General features: G+C 32.4%; 1 protein-coding gene across 3 annotated transcripts; it reads left to right on the top strand.

Annotated features, from left to right (window-relative positions):
- The first annotated feature begins 236 nt into the window (after positions 1-236).
- On the top strand, positions 237-14,759 carry LOC132723489 (serine dehydratase-like). Of its 3 annotated transcripts, none has more exons than XM_060708221.1 (8): positions 237-319; positions 6,032-6,245; positions 7,300-7,452; positions 9,058-9,136; positions 9,416-9,455; positions 10,584-10,811; positions 13,798-13,922; positions 14,468-14,759. In XM_060708221.1, exons 2-8 carry the CDS (start codon positions 6,090-6,092, stop codon positions 14,653-14,655), a joined length of 969 nt encoding a protein of 322 aa, XP_060564204.1. In that variant the 5' UTR covers positions 237-319; positions 6,032-6,089; the 3' UTR covers positions 14,656-14,759. The 3 variants fall into 3 exon arrangements, with proteins under 3 accessions (XP_060564204.1, XP_060564211.1, XP_060564217.1); XM_060708228.1 differs by having other exon boundaries at positions 280-319; positions 6,069-6,245; XM_060708234.1 differs by lacking the exon at positions 237-319 and adding an exon at positions 5,800-5,906 and having other exon boundaries at positions 6,069-6,245.
- The last annotated feature ends 7,383 nt before the right edge of the window (positions 14,760-22,142 follow it).

Genomic DNA, 22,142 nt, shown 5'->3' with positions numbered 1-22,142 from the left:
ACAGGACAACAATATGACAGTGCAACAAGTCGCCGTTTGGTGCGTTTCGATAGCGAGAAGACGAAAAGGCGATAACGATATAGGTTGAGTTGGCGCTATCGGCAACGCAACGCGCAAAGTGTAACAAATAAGAGATATCGGTGGGTTTCATAAGTTGCCCTTCTTTCTAGACATGCATAACATGCATACATTTATCTTATCTATCTTATCAGCTGTATATTACACGTGCATACACAGGAGTAAATTAAAAGTACACTTTATTGCAGATTTCTTTCAGTATTTACTTTCATAAACAATATTCGCCGGACGAGGACGAATCGTGAGTACTTCATTTTTATTTTCTGTATGCATGAATATGACAAAGCTTAATGCGGCTGAATAGCAGTAATCAGCATGTTACACCGGATACAATATTGCCGATTTCAAACACAAAATTCCAATGAATGAATAGTAAATCAAATATCGCATTGCACAGTAAAACATTTATCGGATATGAACCGGATTATCATCATACATAAGAAAAAAATATAAGATTTATCATTTTAAAAGAACAGATATTAGATGAATAAGCACATTTCACAATTTGCTTTATGAAATAGTGGATGGGGTACAGAGCTGCATTACTAATGTGCACCAACTATTTTTACATAAATTTAATTATAAGGACCTTTTGTAAAAATGAAGGAAAAAAAAAAAAAAAAAAAAAAAAAAAAAAAAAAACGAAATTAATAAGCATTTGTTTTGGCAATGCAGTTTTGTAAATGGCATCGTAAATATCTTTTTCAAAACAGAAAAGGAACCTTTTTTCAGCAAAAACTGCAGAGGACATGTTTTTTTGATCTATATAGTATCAGAAACCTTTCGCATAAACAAACAATCTAATCATAATATTTTATGATGTTTATTTATCAATGTAAAATGCAAAAAAAAATATTCTTTCAGTTTAAGGAGCCAAAACATATATAAAATATTGGTTCAATATTGAGAAAGGAGCCTGCAAATATAAATAACAATTTTGAAACTTTTATCTCATCATGGAATTCTTATCATATCTCTCTTAATTTAAATTAACACAATAGGTTTGTATCCCCTCCGAATATGCAAATTTTTATTTTTACTCTCTTTATACCTGTCCACAAAACAACAGAAACTACATTTTGTATTCTATCCTCCCCCGCTAAAATATTTAAGAGAGAAGTAAAAATAAAATAAAAATGAATACAAAAAGTGATTTTATATGGCATTTTCTTGAATACTTTTATAGCTATTAAATAATATAATTCTAAATGCATCAGTGCATGGTATTATATCAGTTCATCAGATGTATATTTATATATCCATCTTATAAGTTTATTTCAATATTCCATTGGACCAAATGATCCTTGAGGATAAACAGACACATATGATAAATGACAAGACAGTGTAAAGCATATACATGCAATAACATGTGTAAGTGGAGAAGGTATACACATAATTGTATGTCATCATTGAAAATAAATATCAGAACAAAAAGGACATTCAACTTAAACATAATGCTAAATAAATAACCAATGTCTAGCAAAACTTACGGTAAATTTCATACATTGTATAATTTAATTTTACAAGATACATGTGTATATATAATACATCATATAAATTTATATTCATACTTGCTCGCGAATGTGTATGTCGTTCTTGTCGAATCAAAATACAAGAACAGCATAACCATTTGTCGGTAAATTAAACTATAGAACGTGTTTCAATTTAAATAATTAAATGAATTTGACAAAAACTCGTATTTATATAATTAAACATATACAATTATATTTATTCGAGTACGCGTATGTTGTTCTTGCCGAAATAAAACACAAGAACAACGTAACCATTAGTCAGTAAATTAAACTAAAGAGAGTGGTTTGATTTAAAGAGGACGAATAATCTTAAGTATAATCATTTAGCTACTTGTATACATTTACATATATAACCTTGACATGTAGTGATTGTACTGGTATATCCGCTGAAATAAAACGTTCACTTATTCAAAATAATTAAGCATAATCATTTAACTACACATTTACATATATATTACTGACATAATTATCCTTTGAACTAAAGTGTTCACCTATTCAAAACAATGTTATAGATGTAAAACAAATCGATATAAAAGCCTTATGGAACTTATCAATAATTTCTAGCAAAATTATTGACATATGACCTTAATTTAAAAGCGCTGGTGTCATACAATATTCACAAAAAATCCAAAACAAAACAAGCATAATTCAACTTAACAATAAATGTCTACCAATAATTTGTGTTTAATCTTTCTTTTCTTGGTGCAAAAGCATTGTTTACAAATTTTGCTAATTTACGTAATGTGCATACATTTTCAGACTGAAATAATTCTATAAATGTTTGGCATATTTGGACGTCTCCATTAATATGTGGGTATCAGACTTTTTCTTAAATCAGTATATACATTGCATTCTAACATGAAATGGTATTCGTATTCTAAGACGTTACAAGAAAAACATTTTCTATCATTTAAAGGTGTACTTTGGTTTTGATTTAGTCCATATACCTATATGCAATCTATGAGGAGATACTCTTAACCTAGTGAGATCCTTACAAACCCGTTCAACACTGATAATAATTAGATATGGTTGAAACCTAAAAACAGAAATATGTCTATAAAATAGATCTTTTCTAGAGTTATATAATCTTCTTGAACAGTTTTGTACAAATTGGTATTTCAATCGTTGTTCACATGATATAAAATCGGGTCAGTATTATGAACAAAGCATTATAAAAACTTAATGTACATAAAAAGAGTTTTCACTAATGAACACCAATTTGTCTTATTTGGGTAATTTTCACAATCATTTTGTTAATAAAATATAGCTTTATTGGCAAACTTATTCTCACTTGTTTTATTTATTTTAGCCGAGTATTTAATAATGTGATAGTAACGCATTGTTTGGAAAGGTATACTACCGAGTTCATCATATATTAAACCATTCTGAGTTGCGTTTTAACACCTAACGTACGTTTACAAAATTACATATATACGCTTTCAATTGCGTTACCGTGTATAAAACCCCAGACTTCGCTGCTATAATTAAGAACAGGACTAACTAGTTTATCAAAAGGATCAAATCTGTGTAAAGTAGAAATGCTAACAAATGCAGACAGGTATTTGTTTATTTTAAATGCTGCATGAAACCCGTTTCCAACAATGGTATTTTGAGGTTCTGCAAAGATTTCCCATGATATGAAAATTCCTAAATATGCAAATTTAGTTACTTTATCAATACAGTTTTCCTTGTAATAAAAATTCATATTTCTAGGCAATATCCCCCCTGTCTACATATCATTTTTTTCGTCTTAGATGTGTTCACTGAAAGTCTCCATCTACCACAGTAATCTGATAAAATATTTAAATCTTTGTGTAGCTAGTCCTGACCATTTGCAAGAATAACAATATCATCAGCATATAATGTGTATACACATTTGATAAATAAATCGGTAACCTTTAAAGGGGCCCAAAAATTAACTCGATAAACTTACCTTCCATCAATTGATATCATAACTTCCAAAAATCTCTACGAAGATTTTACTTTTTCAATTTTTTTATGTTGGGCTTAGTATACCGGGCACTTTCCTATTTAACAAAATCGTGCGAGATGATTATTTGATTTACAATGTACAATGCGTGATTTTAGATTCAGAATTGGACAAAGTATAGACAGATGATGATCTCCAAACAAATGTCATGATGAAGCAAAAAAATTGAAATGTTGCCTTTATTACAAGTCTTAATGAATTTATCATTCAACTTGGTTTCAGTTGAAAATCTGTTCTTTATGTAAATATTGCCTATAATGAGCTTCTGTTTATTCTATGTATGTATGTTGTCATTACGAAGCAAAACTTATTATAACTACTTATTTTAACATGTGCATAAATGTTGTTTCTGTGGTAACTTATCTTGATTAGAATATATTGCAAATGTCTAATAGTTTCTTGGAATAAGCGACCATTTGAGTATGACATCTGGTTTTTCTTAAATACTCTTCTTGAACGTTTCATTTTCATTTTAATATCTGGACGTGAATGTTAAATACAAATATGAAGTTTCTTCTCTTTATTTTGATTACTTTCATGTTATGACGTAAGTAAGTTTTGATTTGGTATCTAACATATTTAAAGATAATAAATGACCTCACCATGAAGATACAAAATGTCAGAATTTGGACCGACGAGACAAAATATGAATTGGTAATTCTGCTGGATTTCTATGACCTCACTTTTTATATTTCGGTGTTCGAGCTGCATGCCTCCAGATGAGCCAGATGAATAAAAATATTTCAAGAAAATCAAACTTGAGAAAAATATATCGAGTTTTTATAAAAAGATTAAAGTAACGATTTCATTGCTATTTGCAATAAATGGCCGATTTTTCAATAATTTTCAACATATTTCTACTGCGTTACGAACGCTGTAAGGGCTAATTTTGCATATTTTGATCACATTTTGATACTGTACATGGGTTGTAAGTGCCGTTTGCAATGTGCATATTATTTTATTTGTCAGCTTCACAATATTTTACATTTTCAAAATTAGCAGGGATCTGGAGGCGTGCTGCTTTAAAAAGTAAGCGAATCTATTCTTATTCTATATGATGTAATTTAAAGGCACATATTATGCATAAGAAAAAATAAATATTTACTTCTTTAGGCAAACGTTAATTTTTAAATGTATTAGTAATGGTTTTTGAGAAATGTTAGATGCTTCTTATCTGAAACCAGTAGAGATAAATGTGAAATACTTTATCATAAAAGTAGCAAAATGTAAAACAAAGAAGTATTTTGACTTCAATACAAAATACTATTTCACTGTAATCGTACATATTGCCAAAAATCAACAGATGAAAAAGATGGTTCCGGTACTCGTGTGATTATTGACATTTAAATGATTATATTTCAATTTTCTGTACGATGGTTTTTTCACAACGATATAGGAATATAGGATATGTAGTTTAATATAGGACTTTTATGTCATGTCAACAATTAGTTTGCCATTCTTCGCTATTAAGTAATTATAAAGTATCGATGTTATTCGACAAGTAAAATCGATAAAAAAACAAGCTTCCGACTTTAGCTATTAACCACTTAATTTTACTGTAAAACAGGTCCAATGGGTTCATTCTATTGGCTAAGGGTAATAAACCAGAATACATACAGTCTTTATAGTTGCTCAAAAATATTATACATTTCCTTGTTGATCTTTTTGTCATTAAATGCAGTATCTGGTTATTGACATGACTGTGTCATCTGGTATTTGGTATTACCTTATACATATGACAGATATATGCAGGGTTTTCCTTACAAATTTAAGAAAGTTTAGTCCATGGACCCCAATGTTTGAGGTTCTGGGTGTCATATCAAAACATTATTTCAGCAACTGAAATCAATTATGAATTGTTCATACTTTTTTGATAGGCTTCTTTTTCAAAAACAGCCATCTTACAGTTAAACAGAAGAGCTTGTAATTTTAGGTATCCATCTTGCATAAAAACGGTGCATCAATTATAGAGATGATAAAATATTAAAACAAAAGTTACCAAATTACCATAAAAAGAATGAAATATGCTAAAAGGAAGCCCGGTTGAAATAAATATTAATGCTCTGTCATTACGATTCGCGATGAATCTTAACATATAAAATGTAACAAGGTAATTGATTACCAAATTTTACCAATTTTATATAAGTGTGCAAGTCTCCAGCTCACCAATCTTTATCAAGATTATTCTTTTTTGTGCATTTGTAGCTTTTCCACAGTCTCCAGCAACTTCTTATAGGATTGATTGAAGTTGCCAAAGGTTTTAGGAGTGCATTAACCAGGGAACACGAACCCATTTCTTTCTGAAGGTATGGAAGAATGATTCTTATGTTCTTCTTTTGCACTGTTTTCTATTGGAAAAATGATACTACTTCATCTGTAAACTAAGATAATAAGAAGTAAACTGACTCTCCTTTTGTTTTTTGTGAAATAGGTATAATTCACATCTAACTGTTACCATACATTGCCAGGAAAACAACTACTGGTGCAACATGGCATCTCAAGAGAGACCCTTACATATTGTAACACCAACTATACATAGTATGCCTATAAGTAAACTAACTGGCTATGATGTATACCTGAAACTAGAAAATCTCCAGATACCAGGATCATTCAAAATCAGAGGCATTGGAAACCTAATTAAAAAGGTAGCATAATAAATGCATAGATGTATGTGTAAGAATGTAGCCTTTAGCATGCATGTGGCAACTGAAGATAATCATGCAACCAATACATTTTGCCATTTCATCTAATTCTGCACTATTTGCTTACTGATCATTTGGTAAATATTTTGAAATATCCTCTAAAATGATGAATAATATTGTTATTAGTTTAAACTTATTTATTCAGTTTGTGTTTGAAAGCTATAAGCTTTTTGAAACACTCTCAAATATGTTTTTATAACAAACCAGTACTGAGGAATGAGTGTGATGCTTGCTCACGGAACTGCTTGCCCCTGATCGGGTTTGAACCTAGATTACTAGTCTGGAGCGTTAACTACTCGATCACGCCGCCACGTCCATATTAAAGAATGGACACATTTATTAAAGATTTTTAAGCATGAAGTAATCAACAATACAGCTATCTTATTAACTGCTCTAAGAAACACATTGATCAAAATAGACAATACAGCTATTTTATAAACTGTTGTAATCAGACGTAAACTGAGTAATTATTATATAAACACATTATATGACTAAATGGCCAAGTATTTAATTTATTTATCATAATCATTTTTTTTTTGGGGGGGGGGGCGGGGGGTTAAATCTCAGTATATATGTCATATTGACTGATACAAGGATCAAAGCTATCCAGTTACTGTGTGGAAAATAGTCATTTTGCTGAAAATAAAAAAAAAAAAAACGTTTGAAAATAAAAATAAAATAGGTACAGCTCAACCTGAATTATAGTCACAGTCAAGGGTTGGTTATATTTGATTATTATGCTCCCCACTTATTAAAATTAATAGTTATTTGTCATTCCTTGCTGGTCCTTGTAGTAATATTAACGTCAATTGATATTACGTTGGTGTGTTGGTACTTTTTTTACACATCTTATCTTTGGGTGACCCATTGAAGGGTGAAAACATCCATTGAAAATGTTGATATCTTTGTAAAAAAGAGGAAATCAAACATAACTGGTAGAACAAAACAATTTAAGCCAGGTGCTGTGTTTAATTGTAAAGTATGATATTGGTTCCAGGCATCACAGCATGGTTGTAAGAAGATAGTTTGTGCATCAGGAGGAAATGCTGGCCTTTCAGCAGCATATGCAGCTAAAACACTTGGTATTCCTGCAACTATAGTGCTCCCTGAGAGTACCTCAGGATTTGTCATAGATAAACTCAGAAACGAGGTATAAATATAAGATAATTTTATAAATCCATTTAATGGACCTCCACTGAGATAAAAAAAAAACTAATGAACATGAAAATTGAAAATTCTTACATAGATCAAGTGAAGCACATACGAGTATAATGGATATTAAAGAAATAAACTCAGAAATATTAAATATCGTTTTTTTGTGAGATTTTGAGCCCGATTTTAGTGTCAATTTTCACAGGTGCTCGTCCAGGCTTGGTTCCCATACAACCCCCACCTACCCCCCCCCCCAAAAAAAAAAACAAAACAAAAACAAAAAAACTAACACACACACACACACACACACAACTCCACTGTGTGCTAAATGAAAGTAAAAAAATTGAAAAAATGTTTTTCCTATATACTTCTACCACGAAAAGGTCACCTAGTGGCCGTAATGCTATGGAGCTTTACTAGGACATGCCGTGGAACAATCATAATGCCAAGTTCTGTAACAATACAGGCTACTTTACTACTCTTTATACATTATACAAATTGTTAACATCTTTCTTCTACCTTGTATACAGTGTAAAATAACTTAAATTTAAACTTTTAAGCGGAACAGTACTAAGTAGGTTTTGTAATTTCGTTAACGACAAAATGGTCGATCATGACTCTTATCTTTTGCAAGATTTTAACAAGTTGAGAGTGTCCGAGTTTAAATGTAAGTATTTATATAGTACATACAGTATAAAGGACAAATTCTTCCATTAGTCAGAGACAAGTTGTTTTTGGATTTTTATTTTTATTATTATTTAAGTAGTATTCCTTTTATTGGGGGGGGGGGGCAGAGTATAGGCACCAAGACGGGACGAGCACCTGTGTCAATTTTAGGTCATTTTGTACACTGAAAATGACGGTTATTTTGGAAAAACAGGACTAGGGAATGTCCTGAAATTTGTACACACGTTTGTTCGTCGGATTTACATCTAATGCGAGCAGATCTTCGAAAAGACATGTCCAGTCCCGTCAAACCACAAAATCTGACAGTTGAGTCTCTTTAATGACAGGGATAATGTCATGCTTAATTAGAATGACACTGCTTTTTAATTAGGGATATTGAATTATATCATTCAATGATTCAAGATATCTTAAAACATCAGCTAATATCAAAATGCTAGTTAAACGCTTTAGCTGAAATTTCTGACGGAAGGGGGTGGGGTGGTCTTTTGTTTACTCCCATCAGTAATTCAGATCACTGCATCAGTATGACGTAAACCTGTAAAAAGTATTATCTCGAACACTTTCTTAGAAATGTTTCATTTTCCATGTTAAAGTTTAATTTGACAGTTTTAACCAATTTGTATATAGAATGTTAAGGAAGTGTTACCTTCAAATACAAAATAACATCTAAAACATAATAGAAACTTGTATTTAAGTATAAAATCAAGTATCGATTCAAAACAATCCCTAGCATATAAAAAACTAGTATTTCAGTAAAAAAACTAGTATATTTCTATAAAAGATAGTATTTCAGTATAAAAATGAATAACATAAATAATATAAATTTTTTAAGCTACAAACCATAACATTTTAATCAACTGTTATTTTCTTTGTTGCACTTCTGTTTATATGGTATATTTTACTGACAAAATAACAGTATGGAGCAGAGGTGTTGCTTCATGGCAAAGTATGGGATGACAGTAATAAATTTGCAGCCGAGATGGCGAAAGATTCAGGTGTGATTTTGGTTGTTGAAACTAAAATTTAATAGTAAAACTATACAGTTTTTATCAAATATTTTAATGACCTTTTGAATTAAATTTTCTATGCATCATCTTTAAAATGACTCCATTGAGGACTGGTCAATTGTCATAATGAAAAGTAAAATTTCATAAACCGTACATTTTTTTTGTAAAAAAAAATCTAACTTATATAAAATTAGCAACTTTTTTCCGTTGTTAAAATTCAGGTATAATTGTAAAAGAAAAAAATTCATATTTATATTTTTTTCACAGATTGTTTGTTTGTACACCCATACGACCATCCAGATATATGGTAAGTGTCTTTGCTCTTGTTTTGGAACAATTAAACCCACCTGCTTAGTATTCAATCTTTATCTCAATTATTCGATGAATAGAGAAAGCTATTGTTCTCAGCCTGACGTTGGTATTGCTGCACAATTTGGTAAAAAGTCCATTATGTGTGAGAAATAGTTACGTTGTAATACTTTCATTTCTTTTTTTGAAAAAAAAAACAACTTTTTAATTTGGTATCTTGGTACAGCTTGCAAAAACATACTCATTTGCTATATGCATGTACACTGTACTATATCCGTTTGCATCTATAGTGATGTTGACAATTGGTATAATTTATAGTGAATTATTGATAGTATTTTGTATGGATGTCTAAATACTACATTGTTAATATTTGGCTACCTTTACAACACATAACTGCATGTTCAAAGGAACATTTTTGGCCGGGTTGCACTGGTGCAAACCCGGGTTATAGTATGGTGAATGTCAGGCAGCGGGCGGGCGGGGAAAAACTTCGTAACAGTTTTCTCAGATACTACTTATCACAGCCCCTTGATATTTGGCACACAGCATTGACATGTGGTCTCATACCGTGGGATTCAATTCCAGGTATTTGGCTCATCCACTTTCTGTTTATCGACTTAGTTAAATTTTCAACATTTATTGTCAATGGTTGGAAATTTTCGTAACAGTTTTCTCAGTAAGTCCTTTTCACAGCCTGTTGATATTTGGCATACAGCATTGACACAGGGTTGCAACGGTGAGATTAGATTTCAAGTTTGTCACTCATTCTTTTCCTGTTTACCGACTTAGTGAAATTTCCGACATTAATGGACAATGGTAGGAGGAAATTTTTGTAACAGTTTTCGCAGCAACTACTTATCACAGCTTCTTGATATTTAGCATACAGCATTGCCTCATGGTCCCATACTGTGGGATTTGATTTCAGGTCTGTCGCTCATCCACTTCCTGTTCACCGCCTTAGTTTATTTTTTGAAATTAATGGTCATTGGTTAACATTTTTTGTAACATCACAGCCTCATGATATTTGGTATACAAATGCAACCCGGCCTTTTCTGTTTTTGACCCATTTTTTAACATTTATATTTGTTCCACAACAATTATGAAACAAGATGCTATATAAATATAGGGAAGGACATTCAAGCATGATTGAGGAAGCTGCCCAGCAGATGCCATGTAAACCAGATGTTATTATTGCATCTGTCGGAGGGGGAGGACTACTCAACGGTGTTATGGTGGGCATGAAAAAAGTTGGCTGGAGTGATGTCACCTGTATTGCTATGGAAACTATCGGAGCAGATTGTCTGAATGTATCACTTAAAGCTGGCAAAATTGTTACATTACCAGATATAACTAGGTGAGATATTTATTATGGTATATGTAAAGATGTATAACAATAGTTGACGAGGAACAAAAAAAAATCACAATTTGCTGATAATAAGTCACATACTGTTCAGGAAAATCACTTGATACTGCTTGAAATTTGTAAAAAAAAAAGTTGACTAATTTTTTTTTTAATAAAACAGGTTGAGCCAATTTTACTTACCTGTGGAATAAATGTTTTTGAAACAGTCAATATTATATGATTTCAACGTTGTTTTTTTAGTATTTTACAATGTGTTTCATTGTTACATTTTGGCTAAAAACATCATTTAAACCTATTTCTATAATTAATATTGTATATTAAGCTAAATAATTAAATACAGTTGTAATTGTAGGTTTATTAGGATTGTATGTTATCTAAAATTGTTTCATTAAAAGAGTGTTAAGATTTTTTTACTGTACTACATGTATCTATTAGCTAGGGTTATATGTCGACCAAGATTTCGGTATAAATCTCTCACCGCAAAGCAACTTAATCTACCAATTATTAAATTATTAAATCAACTTATTAGTTTTAATGTCGCGTTTCTCCATTGTGTTAACATTGCAAGCTTAAGTTAAGGTTTTGCATTTTCAAAATGAACAATTGACCTTTTCTTTCAATCATTTTATAACTTTTTCATTGTATTGTTGTCATAAAATGTATTGTTAAATGAACTTGCACCATCTGATTTGTTACTAATAGTAAAGTTATTATAAAAATATTTGGTTTTAGGATAATTTTCCTACATTCAATGCTTTCAGATGATAAAATTAATTCACAGAACTTTATCAACAAACTCACTTTTGTTTAAAATTGAACATTTTGATAATTAAATGTTTACTTTCTGTCAAGAAGAAACACTTAAAAATCATTTACGAATTGGCGCTACACAGGGGAGTCACTTGCTTTATAAAGACAAAGGTGTCCACTCCATAACGTTTTACCGAAATATCTGGACACAAGTGATCACCATTAAAAGTCGACGTGCAGATCGCAATAAATTGGTTGCAACAACAAGGTCAAGGTTTCACTAAAATATCAAGGGTAAAATAGTCTACATTTCGTTCCCGCTTTATAACTTTAAAGCTGAAACGTATCATTAAAATAACATGGCACAAGTGGTCACCATTATCTATCATATTTCCATTCCAATGATCAAGATCACACTTGAATGTTAAGTGTCAGAAAGTCTTCATATTGTTCCCACTCCATAACCTTTAAACCGCTGATTGTTTTTAAATTACTTCGCAAAAGTAATCACCATTTTGAGACGATGTGCATAGCGCAATAATTGACTTGCTACACCAAGGTCAAGATCATACTTACAGGTCAAGTGTAAAAAGTCTATATTTTGTCTCCGCTCCCTTACCTTTAAACTAGTGAAAAGTTTCTGAAATAACTTTGCACAAGTTATCCCCAATATGAGATGATGCGCAGAGAACAATAATTGAGTTGCTACCCTCAAGGTCAAGGTGACACTTAAAGTTCACGTGTTAAAAATCTACATTTCAAAGCTGCTCTATAACTTTAAAACCGCTGCAATGAACGATTTTTAGGTAACGTGGCAGAAATGATCACCATTATGACACCATGTTCAGAGTACAACAATCAGTCAATACTCCCAAAGTCAGCGTCACACTCAAAGAACCTATGTTAAAACATCTTTTTTTCATGTCCGTTCTATAACTTACTGACAATTCAAAGGTATAGAAATTACTTGAACTATGGCAAAATTTTCAGAACGCGACATCTAGGTTGCTACCCTCGAGGTACATCCAGGTTGCTACAGCCAAAGTCTATGTCACACTTAAAGGTCAAAGGATAAAATCCACATTTTTCTGTCCGCACCTTACTTTTTAAACTACAGACAAGTTTTTGAATGACTTTTGCACAAATGATCAACATAATGGTATGATGTGTGAAGCGCAATATCAAGATTGCTACCCCCAAATTCTAGGTCATACATAGATAATACATACACAGGTAAAATGTTAAAAGTCCTCTTCATTACTTTCTAACTACTAAAATGTGTAATTTTATCGGCACAAATGATCATCATCACCTGCAGAAGGCAACAGCAAGGTGGCTTCCTCCACGGTCAAGGTTATATCATATAAAGCATTCTTGTTATTCTCACCTGAATGATTGTAAGACATAAAGACTATCACAAATAACACACCAGAGTCACAATAAAAGTATTATAAGCTAAACCAAGACATATCACTAAAGTCCACGGAACATCAATTTTCTCCAAAGCATGATACCAAAAAGTATGTAAGAAACTTGGCAATATATGTAGTCTAACTTTACCCATAGTTTCCAAGACCTTAACCCTAAAAATTCAAACAATATAAGAGGATCTACAAAGGTATCCCTATGAATATGGAAGATAATTGGTCAAAAGCTATAACCAGACTATTGTGATAAACGAATGTGCGTATGATATGTATGGGACAACGTCAAGGTCATGGTTCGTTACAAATAGAAACGTGCTCATTCTAAATCGCAATCTGTGTAATGGTCTTTCATTATTCAGTGGTTTTGGCCTGCTTACTACACACTTAACCCTCTGCTCCCTTTCTCAGTTGGCCATAGGACATACCATGTAGGCATATGAAAAAGGAAAACACAGTTCCCAAACAGATCAAATATTTTCTACCCCACGAAAAATAAAAATTAGATTTTTAACATTTAAGATAACCACACTACTTTTGAGAAATAATTTTATTATGATTGTCATGGCATACATTGAGATTGACTTTGAGGATATAATTCAATTAAACTAAAGAAAGTTTATATATAAGCCTGTGAGTTTCACGCAGTGGATGTAATGTATTTCAAATTAAAAAAAAACACTTAATATTTTTCTTCTATCATAATCAATAAAAATCGAGCTGTACATAAATAGGGTTTTTCCAATTGAATTGACTGTTCAATATATATGTTATAAAGAATGGAAACTTCATTATATTTTCAGTATAGCTTGTCTCGGAGCACTAACCCCATCTGCAAAAACTTTTGAATTTGCACAATCTTTTGAGAAGTTTCATTCTGCTGTTGTTGAAGATAAAGAAGCAGTTTCAGCCTGTCTTAGATTTGCAGGTATTTTTTACTTATTGTACACCCTTTTCCAATCAAGTTTTTTGGGCATCCATTGCCGATTGGTCAAGGTCGTTACTTCAAACTACTAACTCCTTACCGATGAAGGTTTGGATTTTGACAAGGACTTTGGATTCTTTTCGCGAGGAAGCTATACAGCTAGCTTAAGAAACATCTATGATTCTACTCAGGTACCTTTTTATACCTAAAATAATGCACAGAATGACACCTGAGGTCTTTCACTACCAGTAAAGTTGAAAAGTACCATACGACACATGAAACCCAACCGAAACAAGTTTTGCATGGTAAAGATGTATCTCTTACAGAGTGCACTGTTTGAAACAAAACGGATTCATATATGATAAGTTGAATTGTAATTTGTGTTTTGAATGTTTATATCATGTTGTTAATGAATATGACCATTTAAAATGAAGAGTAATTTCTTTGAAATATTAACAATATAGAATAAATGCATACATTTGTGTGTTTAGCTACAAATAAATTTAACTGTTTAACTGTAAACCCTGTTTCTTTTTTATTCTCTAAAGATGATCACAAATTGTTGGTAGAGCCAGCATGTGGGGCCAGTTTAGCTGCTGTGTATGGAACAATAATACAGGATTTACAGTATAGAGGGAAATTAGGAGACGTAAAGTCAGCTTTAGTAATTGTATGTGGAACGGGCTCTTCTACTCTTAAACAGCTGCAGGCTTGGAGAGATATGTTTAACCTATGAGAAAAATAAAAATGCACATATGACCAATACTATTTTGGTGCAATGTAACCCTGCTTCATTAAAAAAAAAAAAAAAAAAAAAAAAAAAAAAAAAAAAAAAAACAACACACACACACACACATATAATAATGCATTTAAAAGTTGCTTCTCATAAAAAACAGAGCATGCTGAAAATAAACATTTAAGCTTAAATATTATTATAATTATATTGGTGTTTGATTATACAGGGTCATTCATATTTTCATGAATTAGTAACCATTGTCATGTTGTTATTATTGATATACTTTTATGCCCCCGCCATTTAATGAATGGCCGGGACATATAGTGTTACCTTGTTCCGTCATTCTGTCATTTCGTCCTCCCGTCATTCTGTCATTCCGTCATCATCAGTTTCCGTTCATTATCTTAGTTACGGTTGCACACATTCAACTTAAATTTGACATATGTATATGTCGAGAAAATACAGGTCAAGTTCGAATTTGGTCATGGTTTAATGATTTTGGCAATGTTATGCCCCTTTTATTTTAAAATAATATGAAATTTTCAGTTTCCGTTCATTATCTCCCGCACTGTATCACACATTAAACTAAAACTTGACATATGGACATGTCATGAGAAAATACAGGTCAAGTTCGAATTTGGTCATGGTTCGATGATTTTTGGCAGAGTTATGCCCCTTTTACTTTGAAAATAATATGAAATTTTCAGTTTCCGTTCATTATCTCCATAACGGTACAACACATTCAACTCAAATTTGACATATGGATATGTCATGAGAAAATACAGGTCAATTTCGAATTTAGTCATGGTTCGATGATATTTGGCAGAGTTATGCCCCTTTTACTTTGAAAATAATATGAAATTTTCAGTTTCCTTTCATTATCTCGCCAACAGTACAACACATTCAACTCAAACTTGACATATGGATACGTCAAAGAATGCGCAGGTCAAATTTGGTCATGGTTCAATGATTGTGGCAGAGTTATGCTCCTTTTGACTTGGAATATAATATGAAATTTTCAGTTTCTGTTTATTATCTACCCAACAGTACAACACATTCAACTCAAATTTGACAAATAAATATGTTTTTGGAATTCCCAGGCCAAGTTCAAATTTGGTCATGGTTCAATGATTTTTGGCAGAGTAGTGCCCCTTTCACTTTGAAAATAATATAGATACATCTTAGGACTAAGTAGTTTAAGTTTGAATTTGGTCGTGCTTCAATGATTTTGGACAAAGTTGTCTTTCCTGAATGTTGGAAAAAATTTGAACTTTCAGTTTCGGCACTCATACTTTTGTGGAAATGTATGTAGCCATTTTTTTGGCTACAAATATGCAATATACTATTTTCAAAAGGTTAAGACTGAATAATTTCAGTGCCTTGAACATTGTATGAAAATGGTTTGTGTTAACATTGAAAAGTTTTAAGGGCTTTGAACTTAAATGAAAAAAATACTTTGAGCAAACAAATTTGGAACTAAATATGATAACATCTGAAATTTTGGCTGCATGCGGGGGCATCCGTGGCATGATGACACATTTCTAGTTTTGATTTTGTGACTTTTTGATAGAAAAGTGTTTTGTCAAATGCATTTGGACTTAGTAAGAACGAATGTTTAGTATATTTTATATTTTTCAGTGTTGCTCATGTTATTGACTGTCCATTTCTGCTTATAATTAAGACTCAAATTACAAATATAGTTATAAAAGCGTCTTATAATCGAATAATTCAAAAAACTGATTGAAACGTTTAGAAATTTCTTTTTATTTATCTTGCGATACTTTCATATTAGGTAAATCTTTCAAATAGGTAAATATATAGGTAAATCGGGAAGATGTTAGTTTTTAGTAAAGGTACATTGGGGAGATTTATTGCTTTTATTGACGTTCTATATATTTAGTATAGGTAAACGGGGGAAGATTTATTGCTTTTATTGACGTGTCACATTTAGAATAGGTAAATGAGAGAAGATTTATTGCTTTTATTGACATTCTATGTTTAGTATACGTGAATGGGGGAATATTTAATATTGTTTTTCTTGATATTTAGTGTAAGTAAATAGGGAAGATTTGTTGCTTTATTGATATCAAAGCAATAATTGCAATTAAAACTAGTGTTAATTTGTTTGACTTTTGATGTCTATATCTTTTCAAAATAAAGACTTATAAAGCAATTTTAAAGTTGTGGTTATCAAATTGTGTATAGTGAGAGAAAAAGTGACGACTCAATATGCAGAATCATGACCTCGGTCAAAAGTACCATGTTGGTAACAATGTGTCCTTGCTGTGTTAATTGCTTTACACATATCTTTTTTTGTTGGTTAAAAGGTGACAAGCAGTAAATAAACAACTATGCACAGACTATGAATAATAATATCTGTCGTATGTTGCGGTACGGATCGAAATGCCCGTCCCGAGGGGATTCGCCCATTGGTCAGTAACGAGGCTTGCTAACTCGGGAGGATAACGCTATCAAGAGCCGTTTTTATTTGTTGTTTTCAAGAAACACGATGCCTTGGCAGTTATGTCGAACCTCCACCAACCACCAACGAACGAACGAAGAATATGTTAAGGGAGATCAGCATGAAAAAGACATTCTCAATGCGACTTCTAGAGTGGACCGGCATGGACGCTGAGATCTCGGACATGGAACTTCCGGCGCCGAGCTGAAATAAATCTAAAACAGACACACCTTACCTTTTGTTAGGCCTTTTGTAACTCGCTTGTAAATGTCACTTCGTCATTCTACTGTACAATGTAAATGTATATTCAAATTAAGGTAACATGTAAAAAGATCCTTAGATGAGTCTATACAACTGCATCCAGGATAATAATGTGCCGAAGACCTTAGATCAATTTCCAGACTGTTTTGATACAATTTTCTAAGTGTGTATTCTACACATATAGGTCTGTATTTATCAAAAATACTGTAAATAGTTTTGGATTTTTTCCAAGCTTGATATTTTTCTAAATATCAGTATTTTAATGTGTATATCTAAAATACAGGTCTTGTCTCAAAAATTCACATGGATATTTCTTAAAATACAACTGTATTTCTTGGCCAAAATATCAGATTCAGAAAAAAAAGATCAATTAACCTGTATTTGTATAGATAAAAACAAGTGTTTTTCAGTATTTTTACAGTTGTGATATAGCAGTTTATGTTGTGCAGACAATGGCAAGTAATTGGCAACTAACTTTTAAAATGTATAAGAATAACACAAATCATTTAACGGATGTCAGATCTGTTGTCACGAAATGAAACAATGATTTAATAGGAGGAGATAATAAAGTTTCAATTACCTTATAATTACTTTAGCGCTCTGATTATCGGTCGGCTAAATTAATTTGTTTGGAAACAAATGTCCGCAAAGTCTTGAGGTTAGCTCAAAACCGGAATCGTGCAACCAGAGTTCGATTCCCGGTCAGTGCAGGCAATTATTGTTGTGATTGATGAAGACTTTTTTAACGGGTTTTTGCACTGTACATACTAGCATGTAGAGTAGTTATCAGTTTCTAGCACTAGTGAATGGAACTGGTACTTGTAAACTGCCTGACAGCATGCCAAGGAACGATGCGGTGGCTGAACTGTGCTCTGGTAAATGCATTAGGGCTAACTGTCGTGAAAACTACAGATAGGCAACTTCATAGCAAGTTAAGAAATCACTCGTGCTCGTAACCTTAAAACTTGTAGCAAGTAAGTTTATAAACAAGATATCAAAATGCAGTAAACTAATACATTTTCTGAAAGCTTATGCATTTGTCTAACGCTACAGGTAAAAAAACTTTTTAAGAGCACTATTTATTAACATTTATTACACAAGTATGCATATGACGAAAAAGGATCAAATTTATAAATTGCTACAACATGCCTAATTTTTCACTTTTTGATAGGCATGTGTGATATGTCAATGGAGTATATCAGACTGCTTATCTACATATCTGGCCATGCTTTCAGACAAGTTTGTTATTGAGTGAGGTTAATATGACATGGATGAGTTTATTGTACATTTTAGAGGACAATACTGAATTTTATTTGACGACTTCACCGCTGTCAAACTTATATTGGACGAGGCGCTAGCCATACCTGATATGGCTTTACAATTGACTACGAATCCAATAGATTAATATTGTTTTAAGAGTATTTAATGAAATCTTTATTTCACATTTACATTGTTTTGATATAGCTTTGTAACTTCAAGACTTAGTATAATAAGGAATTGATACTTGTTAATTTTTTTTAGACCCAGAAAATAATAACAACGCTAGATTAATTATTCACAATTCACAAATAACAACTGGTTAGTTAATTTTGATACACAAGAACGAAGTTAAACGTGGTTTTGCATACAATTATTTTCATTATTCATGATATAACATTATAAACAGTATTTGATAACAGAAGAAATACAAAAAGGACAACTAAAAGAGACGCAAAAACCACTCAAATAAGTTTTTTTGATAAAAAAGAAATGATTATTCAAATCGACAGCTGTTATAGTCGTTTGAAATTGTAACTTAAATCAAACATACCATGTACATGTACTTGTTAGTTTCAAAATTGTACTTGAAAATCCAGTTTTTATATTATCTTTTCAGATCCGTGGTATTGGGTTTCTAATCATTTGCAGAATAATAGTATATAGTTTTTGTTTCCTCTCCTATAGTGTTAAAGTAACACAAATACATCCGTACAGTGATCTTCTTTTGGCTCAAAATTCATATCTTTGGCTAATTCTCCGTATACATTGCAAAAATGTAAATTGTCACCACTGCGCTTCAATATTAACTCTTTAAGGGCATAAATGGTGACATGGCCGTGCCCGTAGTCGACAGCGAAATCTGTTTTTTTGTGTACTTTAATGGGCGGATGGACACTCGTTAAACGTATTACGAACGAACGTACGTACGTACTAACATACATGCATGCCCAAAGCCACATTAAGAAAAAAGTATCCGTCGTTAAAAAAAAATATTTTTACCATATTGCAATTAACTGTTCAATAATACTGTGAAAACAGGTAAGTAAAAAAATCAGAATAAATGATGTTCCAAAAATGGAAGTTTTGCCGAAATGAAAAATTCAAAATAAGCTATAACGCACCGAGTAATGCTAAACAAATATTCCTTTACCACCAGGGAAGTTTTATTATTGCATAGATAAGTAAAATCTGTTTTACTATATTGAATTGTGTGAACACAAATCGATCAGATCTTGAGGCCAAGCTCAGAGAAGCGGGCGTGTCACAAGATAAGGCTAATCAATATAAAATAATTTTCTTAAGTCCATCAGTGCAAATATAGAACTGGGGGATATTGACAGATCACGCCGTCTAGGAAAATCATTAAACACTCAGATCAACGTAAAGCTTCGCGACATCATTGTGAAGTTTACCTGTTACAGATCACACGCAAAAACGTTTGAATACGTGTGTCACAATTCAAAGGTACTTTTATCAATGAAGACCTCACACACACGAGAAGCGGAATATTTCTTTGAATGTCGAAAACTAGCTCGCAAGCATCTTATTACAAATATTTGGACATCTGATGACATCATAATGGTCGAATCTACAGAGGATAAGCTGTATCGTCTTTTAGAGACGACAGCTCGAACACTACAAGAGGAATAACAATATAATTTCAACGTAATGTTTTTGGACGACTTTTTATTAACTTACCTTTTTAATGAATTGTTTACTTTTCGCACACCTTTTTTTTCAAGGAGACATCCATTTTGACTTTCTTTCCAAGTACAATATAAAAGAAGTAATTTGATTGGCTCATATTAATTATAATAAACGAATCGACTTCTAGGTTATTTTATTATTGTTATCCAATCACTTGTTAGTTAATTGTCTGACGAAGGCAGTACATCTCTCTTCCCCCTCGGTACTTGCACGTCGTTGGGAAGGCACAAAAATCTGCAAATGATTCAAGAACCAATGCTACTTGTAAGACGGCAAACTCGCATGTTTTTAACAGCTTGGGGTTATATATAAAGCGGTACGACTTAGCTAGTATGTAATTAACTGCCGGTGTCCTGATAAAGCCGAGAGATGTGCCCCTACAAAGTAGGCACAGTTGACAAGGATGGTGTAATAGGAAGCGTGACCCCCTAGTACGAATGACGGCTTGTAAGACAGGCCCTTTGCTCGGTATCAACAGCCCTTTAAACGGCTACCTCCTTTCATTATTGTCTAAGGTTATTGTGCATTTAGGTTCTAATTAACCGCCGTACAGTGACCTATTCTTGGCTCAAAATTCATACCTTTCTTATATTCTGTGGAAAAAAATTGCATGGAGGTAAATGCTTCAAAATTTACTCTTTTAAGGACATGCCTGGTGACATGTCCGGGGGTCGTAATCGACAGCGACAGCTGCTTTTGTAGGCAGGTGGACCCTCATTAAACTATATACATACATTGTTAGGCAATACCGTCCGGTTAGCTTAATATATAGAGTGCTAGACTGACTGTAAATTGGGCGAACCGGGTTCAATTCCCGGACGATGCAAGTCACTTTCGCGGGAATTGATCATGAAATCTTTTTTTCTACAGTCTTTCGCACTGTATATCTGCTCTTGAATGTACAGAAGTTTCAGTTCCTTGCGGAAGTGGAGGTAACTTACTAGTTAACTTCTTGACAGCCTGACAGGAACGACGCGGTGGCAGAACTGTGCTCTGGCAAATTCAGTGTGGCTTACTGCCGTGATCTGAAGTGAAAACTAGCACGACCACCATTGTTAAGCAGTTCGTTCTGCACCATCTAGGTCAGTACAAAGCTCAAGTCTTGACTTTAGATGAAGACTCGAGTTTTAAAGTAAACACTTCCAAGTGTTAATATAATTCGACTGCTTACTGTCAATTCATAATTTCATATAGCTGTATTAACCTTAAATAGAAATCGTTCCTTAAAAATATTTTCATTCATAAACTTAATATGTTCATAATTGAGAACTGATTAATAGATTATTGTTTATTTAAATTATCTTGGTTGTTATTGAATCCCATCAATAAATCCACAGAATACCATTATAAGTACGGCCTCGTGTCCGAGCAATATTGTGACTGTCCATTAGGTACTTCGGATGTTTGAAAGAAGATAACATGTAAATGATAATTCAGCTGGCAAAGTATTCCACAACGAACAACTCAAAAGCAGAAGGAACCAAAACATGTTACCTTTGGAATTGCAAATGCACCCTTGTTACTTAACCTAGTTTTGCAAAAATGAATAGTGACCTGTTGGATGAAATATTTATCTATGTAATCTGGAGCCAGACATTTTTGTACTTTAAAACCATGGCAAAGAATGATCTGATTTACACGTGCATTGACTGATAACCAGTTGAGTGAAGTGAGCTAAGGAGATTAGGACCAATATGTGGCCAAGCATTAAGATAGGGACAAACCTAATCAGCTTATTCTGAGTAACTTGAAGTTTATTTTTCGAGGATTTGGACAGACCGGGCTACCATATTGAACA

The sequence above is a fragment of the Ruditapes philippinarum genome, unplaced genomic scaffold, assembly GCF_026571515.1.
Source record: "Ruditapes philippinarum isolate M1 unplaced genomic scaffold, ASM2657151v2 ctg588_1_1_1_1, whole genome shotgun sequence".
Taxonomy (NCBI): domain Eukaryota; kingdom Metazoa; phylum Mollusca; class Bivalvia; order Venerida; family Veneridae; genus Ruditapes; species Ruditapes philippinarum.
The sequence above is the reverse complement of the archived record's forward strand: the minus strand, read 5'-3'. Positions and strand labels throughout refer to the sequence as shown.

What these genes read in the sequence shown, in the direction of transcription:
- LOC132723489 (XM_060708221.1), top strand. Translation starts at nt 6,090, where the DNA reads ATGGCATCTCAAGAGAGACCCTTACATATTGTAACACCAACTATACAT. An exon ending in TTGGAAACCTAATTAAAAAG is followed by an intron (nt 6,246 to 7,299) that starts GTAGCATAATAA and finishes TATTGGTTCCAG; the next exon opens with GCATCACAGCATGGTTGTAA. An exon ending in TAGATAAACTCAGAAACGAG is followed by an intron (nt 7,453 to 9,057) that starts GTATAAATATAA and finishes ACAAAATAACAG; the next exon opens with TATGGAGCAGAGGTGTTGCT.